Consider the following 11,290-nt stretch of genomic DNA (forward strand, 5'->3'; position numbering starts at 1 on the left):
AAGTTGGTTCCCCAAAATAGGAATCAGGTGCAAGTTGGTTCCCCAAAATAGGAATCAGGTGTAAGTTGGTTCCTCAAAAAGATGATTTTGAAAGTTAGTTCCCAAAAATAGAAATCAGGTGCAAGTTGGTTCCTCAAAATAACGATTTTGAAAGTTAGTTCCCTAAAATAAGAATTATGTGCAAGTTGGTTCCATTTTAATATAATTTGCCATATATTATATATCAAAAAAGTTGTGGTGCAAATGAAATCTGGTATGCACATCATATATATTATGGAAGTGGTGGTGGTCATATATATATATATATATGAAATATAATATGGCTGTCGTAGGGTCTATCTTTATTAACGACTTTCTGCAAATCCGCAGACAGCTTCTGGGAAAAGAAAAAGAAAAGGAAACGCTAGTGAAAAAGCCAGAAATGAATAAAATATATAAACAGATGCATGAAAAACATGAGCAAATTAAGTCGACATCTTTTTCCTATAAATACCAACCTCTGCATACCACATCAACAAGTATATATACAAGTCGATCTTTTTAGCATGAAGCCATCCTTGTTCTTTCTTCCCTTCCTTCTTTTCCTTCTCACCACTCAGACTCAATCAATCTCCTCAGCCACCACCGACGATTTCATTTACGACATTGCCGGGAAGAAGGTCGACAAAAACTCACCCTACTACATTGGTCCGGTGAACGGAGGTGGAATCAAGTTATCCAACTCCAAGTGCCCAGTCCACGTGATTCAGGACCCGAAAAAGGCTGACTCATTCGAATTCGTACTCAATGCTGCCAAAGAACAGTTTCTGCGCATATCGTATCCTCTCGGTGTCTCCATCGACTTGACCAAATCGAATGGTAAATGCAAGGAATCATCATTTCTAAAGATCGACGACATGGAATCCAAACCACCTGCAAACTTTATCAGGAGTGGTGGGCTATTCAACACACCCGTTTCGTGTTTTCAGCTTGTGAAGTACCCAAAGCCAACAAATGCCAAAGTGGCGAGTTACCTGCTTCAACTGTGCCCCTCGGTTTGTGGTGCGGGTCCTAGTCGTTGCTTTAACATCAGCAGTAGTGTTCACAAAGGCATCAAATATCTTGGTGCCAGTGGTACTCCTTTGGAATTGGTGTTCAAGAAGGCATCTGCTTAATCTATGTTTGTAGTTTGAAATAACAAGGACGTACTGTTCCATATGGATTGCTGTCCATGGACACTCCTTTCTGCATTCTGCATTCTGCATTCTGCATTCTGCATCATCATCATAATGGAAGTCAAGTTCATTAAGTTCTTTTGAAACGCACATATGGGCCGGGATCGATTGAAATAACTGAACTTGTTAAAAATACCATGAGCCGGTGCTAAGAAGTATCGAGATTAATTCATATCCAATCGTTGTCTTTGAGAAATTTTAATAAAGAAACACACTTTTTCCCCACGGATTTTCTCTGGAATAAATATTTGTAGGGGATCATCATTGGATTAGTGACAAATTAATCCACCAATTTTTTTTAAATAATTCAGTAAAAATAAATATTTAAATTTACGGCGGATTATCAGTCAGTAATTTAATTTAAATTTTAAAATAAAATTCATTTTTTTTTAAAATTAATTAAATTACATAAGGATAATCCGTCGGAAACTTAATCCTAATCACTAATTTAATTAATAAGGTGAGGAAAATCGAAAAGTTGAAAAAAATACAGCCGCGGAATCTTTACGGCCGGAATACTCCGGAAACAATTGGATTCTTTTAATATGACTAAAAGAATATTAGCAAAAATACATTTCGATTTTAATATTTTATTTTATTATTTGTTTTTGTCGATGTATATATACGGTTTTACATGGTTTTTGAGAAAACAATAATGTTTTTATTTTTAAATAAAATATAAATTTGAAGATATCATAAAACTTTGAAAAAAAATATATCGATATTAATATCAAATTAACTATTTAAAAATTCTCTTTTTTTGTACAATTTTTTAAATTTAATTTATGTTTCATAATGAAGTAATTTATTTTTAATTTAATAATATAATCTTTATAAAAATAATAATTAAGTATTCTGTTAGAAATCAATGATTATCTTAATTATATTTTAAAGTTTTTATATTTAAAATGAGATGTTTATCTTATATTTGATTATGTTTATCTACAGTTAGTTACACGAATTCAAAAATGAAACTTTAATAAGTTGTACTTATATACAATTACTTGTAATCTTGGATTTTAAATAATATGCATTAATTAACAGTAAAATGATTTTTTAGAGTTTTCGTCAAATATTTTATAATATAGTATAGATAAAGTACCTTGAGAATTTATATATATCAACAAAATGTGTATATTGTCTATCACTTCCATCATCCCAAATTAAATATCAATACTAATATTTATATATATCTCAAATTAAGTGTCTAGTTTCAAAAAGTAAATGGTACATGGATTACGTACGACGACATCCAAAAGACAAGATAAGGATAGATCCTGCCAAAAAGACAAATTCCATCATTGTATTTGCCTTTCATCATGTTTCGCATTTTTCTTTCCGTATAGCATGAACTTGTATAGATGATGAGAATGACCCCTCAAAAGATTTCACATGCTTGAACACCATACTTATTAGAGCATCCTCGATTTAGGGTTTTTCAACTAAGGTTTTTCATAGCTTTTTTGTTTTACATCATTGCCAACTCAAAACAACTCAAAAACCTTAATATACGTCCGCTATCACAAAAACCTGTTTAAAGCTTTTTCTTACTTTCCAGGTTCCACTATCTTAACTTTATATCATTTATATTTTTATCTATGAAAATCAATATATTAAAATTTATACAAATTCATATTTAATTTATATCGAGAAATAAATATACTATATAAAATTTAAAAAATTTATTTAAAAATATGTACGATAAAAAATAAAAATTGGTTGATTAAAAAACTTGTATAAAAGTTTGTACGTCAGAAAAAAAAGGTTAAATTTAAAAATATGTACAATCAAAAATAAAAACTGGATTACTAAGAAATTTGTAAAATTGTATATAAAAATGGTTTATAAAAATTAAAAAAAAAAGTTAACTTAAAAGTATGTACATTAAAAAATAAAATTGGGTAACCAAAAAATCCATAAAATTGTATAAAAAAAAAGTTGGATAAAAATCTGTAAAAATTGTAAAAGAATTAATATGTACAATAAAAATTAAAGAAAAAGTTAATTTAAAAATATGTACAATAAAATTAAAAAGTTAACTTAAAAGTATGCACAACAATAAATAAAATGAGGGTTGTCAAAAAAATTCGTAAAAAGTGTAGAAAAATATGTACAAACTTGAAACATTGATTTAAATAAATAAATAAAATATATTTACATTAATTATGTTCTTATTTTACATTATTTATTTATTAATTTTATTTAAATATAATTACTTTAATCATATTAATGAACAAAACTGATTAAGTATGAAACTTTTATAAAAATTTATAAAGTTAAAATTGATTAAATAAGAATTAAAAACCTCTGAAAAAACAGGTCATGCAATTACGACCTATGACCAAAAAAAACTCCAACAAAAAAATTTACAAGTATGTTAGAAAAAAAACTCATCATAAAAAGCACTTAAAAACTACATTGTGGATGCTTTTATATGTGGAGTGTTTTGTGTTGATAAAGTAGCCACAAAATGATTTAAACAATGTATACTTTATTGAAATTACATTGAACCATTGTTCAAATGATTATATCACTTGAAAAAATTTATTTGTTTGCCGGTTTAATATGCATTGAAATTACTTTTTTTACATCTTTTCTCAAATGAATTACTCTACCAACCCCAAGTGATAAGAGTCGATTTTTGTAGCATGAAGCTAGCCATCACAGTTCTTTGTACCTTTTCTTCTCACCACTCAATCAATCTCCTCAGCCGCTGCGGATAATTGTGTTTATGATCGACAATACTGGAATAGAGTTGTGGAAAACTTTCTCATCTACACTTGTCCAGTCCTCTTGGTTAACAGTCTTGGTGTCAAGTTAACCAACACCAAATATGTGCAGTCCATTTGATCCAGGATCTGAGATAGGTTACTAAAGGTGACTTATTCACATTTACACAAAATGGTGCCAAAGAAAAGTTCATCACTACATCTTTACCTCTTGGTATCTCCATCAACTTGACCAAATCAACAGGGAAATGTGAGGATGCATCGTCTTTCAAGTTCGATGATGCTTAATCAAAGCCACTTTCAAACATTATCATGAGTGGTGGGCAGTTTGTGTTGGACCTTGGCTTATATATGAGAAATTTGTCCTACATAGGAGCCTCATATAAACTATACCCACTTAATAAAGGGCAACCCTTGAACATTAAATGAATCATTTAAGAGTTTGGACCTGGTGTCAGGGTGTTCATGGTGTCCTCTCCTTGGTATATAAATATATATTAAAGATCAAAAGATGGGCCTTGGACTTGAGCCTCTTGGGGAAGAATTACTACGAATTCTCTTTAGTTTTCACTCTTTTTTCTTTCCAAATACCATCAACCAAACATATCTTATAATTTGATAGATTCAAGTTAAAACTTGAATTCGATTATTGTAGCCTCTACACAAACACCAATACTACGGGTGAATTTTGTCTTAAGACACAGTGTTGGTGCATGTCTAAATTTGTGTTCGTTTTACCAAGAATCTACAAATTAAGAGTAAGATTCTCGAATTATATCGACTGTTATTGTTGTTTTATATTCATTTTGTAGAGTTTGTATGAGGATCTTTCATTTTTTGTAAATTTATTACATCAATACATACATAATTCTATTTCATGATTGATTACTCCTGACAATTTAAAACCGCAGTTTCATATTTTTAAGTTGTGAAGTACCCAAAGCCAACAAGTGGCAAAGTGCGCTACTACCTGCTTCAACACTACACACACACACACTCTCTCTCTCTCTATATATATATATATACATGTGTTATATATATATATATATATAATCAAATGAGAATCTAATAATTTGTGATAAACATGAGATCCAATTTCAGTAAATCAATTATTTGTATTAATCTCTTTCTTTAATTAATAGTTAAATAGTGTATTAATAATTTCCCTAATTAAAATATTAAAACATGAAATTAACTTTTTAGCAATTATATCCATTAGTGAATAGTGATGCGGGTTACCATATAGATCTGAATTAAGTTTATTTATTTTTGATATCATCGTCTGAGCAAGACAGGAGCAAATCTTGTCAGGAGGAGGAACACCACAATGATTCCGCCACTACCACTTTCAGAGACTCTTGTTTTTTCTTTCTTGGATTCTTTTAATATTAAAGCAAGGTATTTATATATCAACAAATGTGCACATTAATTGTTTATTATTATATTAAATTATAGTATATGTAAAAATACAACATAAATATTATAAAAGCATGGGTCCTGTCAAAAAAGACGAGTTCCATTATTGTATTGCCTTTTATCATGTTTGGCATTTTCTCGTATGGCATCAACCTTTATAGATGATGAGAATGACCCCTCAGCAGATTTCACAAAATCTTGTCTGAACACCAAAAGACAATTAAATCAACAATTTATACGGTAGATTAAGCTATACGTGCTCTTTCTTTTTATCCCCATGTTTCCTATCCAATCATTCGATTAATATCTCTTCTTTCATGTACGTAATCGATGTTTAAATTATGTCATTTAATTTTCATACGTTTTTATGATCATATATGAGTTAAAATGTTTTGTAAAATAGGGTGGTTTTAATTTGTTTTGAAAAAACAACCATTTTAAATTCAACCCTTTTAATATGATAATAAATTTGAATAACATTCTAACCTTCTTTTTAAGTTATTATATTATACATTTATTAGATATTACTAGAATGATACTTGTAACAAGACACATCTCGGTTTTCATGTTTTATTTTTTATTATCTCTATCAATATTATACAGTTTTAAATAAAAATATAAATTTGAAAAAAAATATCAATATCAGTATCAAATTAAGTATTTAAAAGTTTTCTTTTTTGTAATTGCTATAATTTACTTTATTATTATAATTTAATTTAGTTTTAATAACTAAATAATTTAATTTTACTTTAATAATATATTCCTTTATAAAAATAATAATTAAGTATTCTGTTAGAATTCAATTATTATCCTAATTATATTTTAGATTTTTTATATTTAAAATGTGATGTTTATCTTGTATATGATTATGTTTAACTGCAGTTAGTTACATAAATTCAAAAATAGAATTTTAATAAGTTGTTATTACATAAAAATTACTTGTAATCTTGAATTTTAAATAATATTTTAATTATATAAAAATGGTTTCTAATTTTTTTATAATATTTTATAATATAGTATAGCAACCATGCACAGATGTTACCACCAAAATCATGATCTTTCACTTCTTCTCCTTATTACAAAGGAGATTTTTATCGTAATTTCAGCTGTATCAATATATATAGGTTATTTTTTTAATCTTGCAAACTGAAGCCCGTACTTATTATATGTGGAGTGCTTTGTGGCGGACACCTCGGATTGGCGTAGACCCATTTGCGATCGGAACGAAGTTGAGGAATTCGAGCAACTCAAAGAAACCATCAAAGATTGCTCCATGTCCAACAAACCTAACAGTTGGAGATGGGAACTAGCTCCGAATGGTATGTTTTCAGTTGGGTCGTTGAGGCGTATCATTGAGAGCACTATTTGGGGGTGGGAGAAAAGAAGACGATATGGAATCATCTGATTCCTCAGAAAGTTAACATATTTATGTGGAGAGTTACGCTTGATAGAACTCCGACTCAGGTCAACTTTAACAAGATAAACCTGGATATGAATTCTACGTTATGTCCTGTTCGTGGCACCGGATCTGAGTCTACTTCCCACGTATTGTTTGAATGCACTGTGGCGCGTTGAAGGTATGGAGATTCATAGAAAGATGGCGGTCGGTATCCTTCTCCGAGGAAAGGTCGATGAACTCGATGATCAACAGAATTAATTCTTTCTGCAAGGACAGCCGCGTCAAGACAGCTCTGGAATGGATTTTCTTCATCAGTTGCTAAATCCTCTGGTGCTTTCGAAACAAAGGCGTTTTTGATAGTTCTCCTCCCTGTAAAAATATCCTCCTCGATCAAATCATGGAAAATCGTTGTGTTGGATTTTGGGTAGGTGTAAAGGGTGTGTTAAAAACCTGATCATGTGGAGATATCCTCCTATCGATTGTATCCAGGCCCCCTAATGTACTTTCTTCTCTTTTGCTAGCCGTTAATACACTTCCAGTTGCTTTTAAAAAAATAGCTTCAAAATGATTTAAATAATGTATACTCTTTTTTAACTTATGTTGAATATTATATTCTGATGTTACCATTTAAAAAAAATATTATAGGTTCACCTCTGTATGTATTATAAATTTTAGTTTGGTATGCACATGGAAATTAAACTTTTTCCTCTTTTCTCGAATTAATTACTCTACCAACCCCGACCTATCAACATACCATGTTAAGAAACATAAGTGATAAGAGTCGATCTTTGTAGCATGAAGCTAGCGCCCATTTTTATATGGTTTTTTCGCATCTTTTCATGCGGTTTTAGAACCGTGTGAAATGGTCAGCTACATTAATCTTACATGGTGGGTTTTCACATGGTTCCAAAATCGTACAAAAAAAAAAACCCTTTACAATCGCGTAAAAAAGCTTTTCTTGTACACTACTAAAAAAAGGGTATCACCGACGAATTTTTCTGGCAGAAATTCCGTCGGAAATATTTCCGACGGATCCCAAAAAAGTCAAACAAAGTCAACGTTTATCCATATCCGCCACAGATCCCCCACAACACAACCAACTCGATCAATCCAACTCAACCAACACGAAATAATTCAATCCGAAGCAACCCGATTTCTAATCGAGCTGTAAAATTGTCAAATCGTAGGTATTGAGTTGATATTGAATTACTATTATTTGAACCCAACCCGATGAACCCAATATCCTTTTATTTATTGGATTTAATATGATTATTGAATTTTTATTAATATGTACATTAAACAATTACACTACCATGTATGCTCTTCATATACACATATTTTCAATATATTCACATTTTTATATAACGCATTCCTATATATGTTCAGTAACTGTGAACATATATATGTAAATTGAGAAAATTAACTGAATATGATATACGTAAGAAATATAGATAAATTGTATCAAATGTTTAATGATAAAAAAGAAATTATGAGTAGATAAACAACATATTCTGGGTTATAAGAATATTTTAATGTACCAAAGTATCAACCCGACCAACCCGTACGGCTGGGTTGGGTTGCACTTTGGTTCGGGTTGGGCTGAGCTGGGTTAGGTTGCATTTTGGTTCGGGTTGGGCTGAGCTGAGTTAAGATTTTTCAAACCACAAACATTAGGTTGAGTTATTCAAATGTCTTCAACCCGATCAACCCAAACCATGAGCAGTGGAGTCAAGTTGCCAATACCTAGTGCCAGTCAGTCCATGTGATCCAGGATCCGAAATAGGTTACATTCACACAAAATGGTGCCAAAGAGAAGTTAATTACTACATCGTTTCCTTTTAATGTCTCCATCGACTTTAACCAAATCGTCTGGTAAATGTGAGGATACATCATTTATGAAGTTTGACGATGCTGAATCAAAGCCACCTTCTAACTTTATCACGAGTGGTGGGCAATTTGAAACCGCAGTTTCATGTTTTCAGGTTGTCAAGTACCCGAAGCCAACGAGTGCCCAAGTACACAGCTACCTGCTTCAACACTGCTTCTCAATTTTTGGTGCAGGTCCTCGTTGTTGTTTTAACGTTAGCACTTGTGTTTAATTTACGGAGGCACCAAGTATCTTGCTTCTAGCGGTACTCCTTTCAAATTTGTGTTCAAGAAGCCATCTGCGTAATTTATGTTTGTACTTGAAATAGGAATCTGTCGACACTCCTCTTAATTTGTATCACCATCTTAACTAATCAAAGTCATGTTATAGATTTGGATTACAGTAGAACGTTTCCGATTTTGTTTTCTTGATTTGGCACTAATTAGTAATTAGGGCCGCTCGTTAGCTTAATTGTTGAATAGTGAATTTCATCACTCAAGTGCATGATATACAAGGGTACAAACATAGCTTGTTTTATTGGAAATGAGTCTCCCTGGAATGAAATCCACAAGGACTAATGCATATTCCTTATTTTGAGCTCCAGATTAATATATTATGGAAATAACATGAGTTACTTGGGCACCTTATAGAACACAAACTCAAAAGGAGTACCCCTTGAAGCCAAACGTCTGACCCCCTTATCTACGTAAATGCTTACGTTAAAGCAAGTTTGAGGACCTGAACCACAAAACGAGGGACAATGTTGAATCATGTAGCTGTGCACTTTCGGGTTCGTTGGCTTAGGATGCTCCACAAGCTGAAAACATGTAATATCCTCTTCGAATCCGCCACCAGTTGTTACCAAGTTATCTGGTGCCTTTGCCTCAGCGTCAGGGATCGTCCAAAACGTCGACTTCTGACATGGACCTGTCTTCGGATACCCCGAATCGATACCAACAACACCATCTGTGTGGAGATATTTCGGCCGCTTGTAATTGAGAGTGAACGTGAACGTGTCACCTAGGTTAGCCGCAGATGGATCCTGCACCACGTTGAAAGGGCAAATGCTCTTATTGTTCATGGTTTTGGCTAACTTGAATCCGCCACCGTTGGCGGCGGTGACTGGACCAATGTGGTAGGGAACATTGTTCAAGACCTTTTTCCCAGTAGCATCTTTTACTACAACTTGGGTGGCGGATGCAGTGCCGGTGGTGATGATGAAGAGAATGAAGGAAGCATAAAAGATGGCCGATGGCTTCATAATCATGTCTGTTATATATTAATTATAAGCAAGAGGTTGGTATATATAGATAATAGATGGGCGGGAATTCAAGATCTTATTGTTATTATTATTAAATGCATCTTTCAAACAATTCTTTTAAATCTTTATGACACGTTTTTTTTCTGCTTAATTACATTATTCGTTATTATCCATAAGGGCCCTTTTATTTGTGGTGTAGCTTAATTTATGTGGGGACGACACACCACTCCATGTCCATGGTGATATATTGTGGGGTTTGGAGTTGGGATGCTACAACTCGATTACTCTTTAATCTATGCAAAAAAATTATACAAGAAATTGATAAAGGAATATTACTTAGAGTTTGCTTTTGACGTGTAACTCGGTTAATAAAAGGATGGAATAACTTTGTCTAGATACAAGATAGATCTCGAGTTCAAATCCAGGGCTTTCCGCTAATTTTAGAGTGATCCCTCTTATATTGGTGTACGTCTTTGGAGGCGAGTTTCATTCTGCATGCATGTGGACGGTTGGAGTTGTCTGTAATAAGCTTTTGCCTATATATTAATAGTGTATTCTCAAATGGTAGATTTACGTCATTTCTAAACAAGACTTGTTTTTCCTTCTTATATTAGTCGGTCAATATCAGCACATAGTTATAAAATTACATTGAAAAGTGGGTATATAAGTCGTATACAATCTCCAAATTTCCGTTTAGACTGTTCCTCTTTCTGCGTTTTTTTTGTAGGTGATATAAAATAAAAAATAAAAACATTGGTATGATCTAAAAATACCCGGATGAAATAAAACTTGGTTTTCATAACAAGAATAACATTTTATTTTTCTATTTCTTCTATAGTTTTTTGAATACACAACGTGGCAATTCTTAAATCAAAAGTAATTGTTAATACACTTATCATATATACAAAAATACCTAAGCTAATGTCTTTTTGTTAAACATAAAAATGAAGCTAGAGTGTCTCTTCATGAGTGGAAGAGGTATATGACAATAGAGGTGGCCAAAGACCGGTCCTGGACCGGGCCTAAACCGGTCCTGGGCCGGGCCTTAACCGGCTACGGCCGGTTCCGATCAAGACAAAAACCCTTCATAATCGGTCTCATCATAACCGGTCCCCGTTCCGGTGAAATCCCTCATAACCGGTCAAGCTTACCGGTAACCGGTTAAGCTGTCCGGTCCCGGTTCCGGTCCCATAACTGGTTATAGCCGGTCCTTTGCAAAAAAAAAATATTTTTTTATTTTTTTTTCAAATTTTTGGTAATTAACAAATTTATAATATGTTATTAATATCTTTAAAATTTGTTATTTTTAATATGTTTTATTATAAATACGTTTTATTATAAATATGTTTTAAAATACGTTTTGTTATATATATACGTTTAATTTTATAAATACGTTTTGTTATA

At 32.1% G+C, this 11,290-nt stretch overlaps 2 protein-coding genes across 2 annotated transcripts; one reads left to right on the plus strand and one right to left on the minus strand.

Moving 5' to 3' along the window:
* The first annotated feature begins 545 nt into the window (after positions 1-545).
* Positions 546-1,154, plus strand: LOC112526807 (kunitz trypsin inhibitor 2-like). The gene has a single exon (XM_025137229.1). The coding sequence runs from the start codon at positions 546-548 to the stop codon at positions 1,152-1,154; it is 609 nt and encodes a 202-aa protein (XP_024992997.1).
* Positions 1,155-9,134: 7,980 nt separating this feature from the next.
* On the minus strand, positions 9,135-9,895 carry LOC112519641 (latex serine proteinase inhibitor-like). The gene has a single exon (XM_025127860.1). It carries the CDS (start codon positions 9,890-9,892, stop codon positions 9,257-9,259), a length of 636 nt encoding a protein of 211 aa, XP_024983628.1. The 5' UTR covers positions 9,893-9,895; the 3' UTR covers positions 9,135-9,256.
* Between the last annotated feature and the right edge of the window lie 1,395 nt (positions 9,896-11,290).

Source organism: Cynara cardunculus, assembly GCF_001531365.2.
Source record: "Cynara cardunculus var. scolymus isolate 2C chromosome LG 1, CcrdV1, whole genome shotgun sequence".
Classification (NCBI taxonomy): Eukaryota; Viridiplantae; Streptophyta; class Magnoliopsida; order Asterales; family Asteraceae; genus Cynara; species Cynara cardunculus.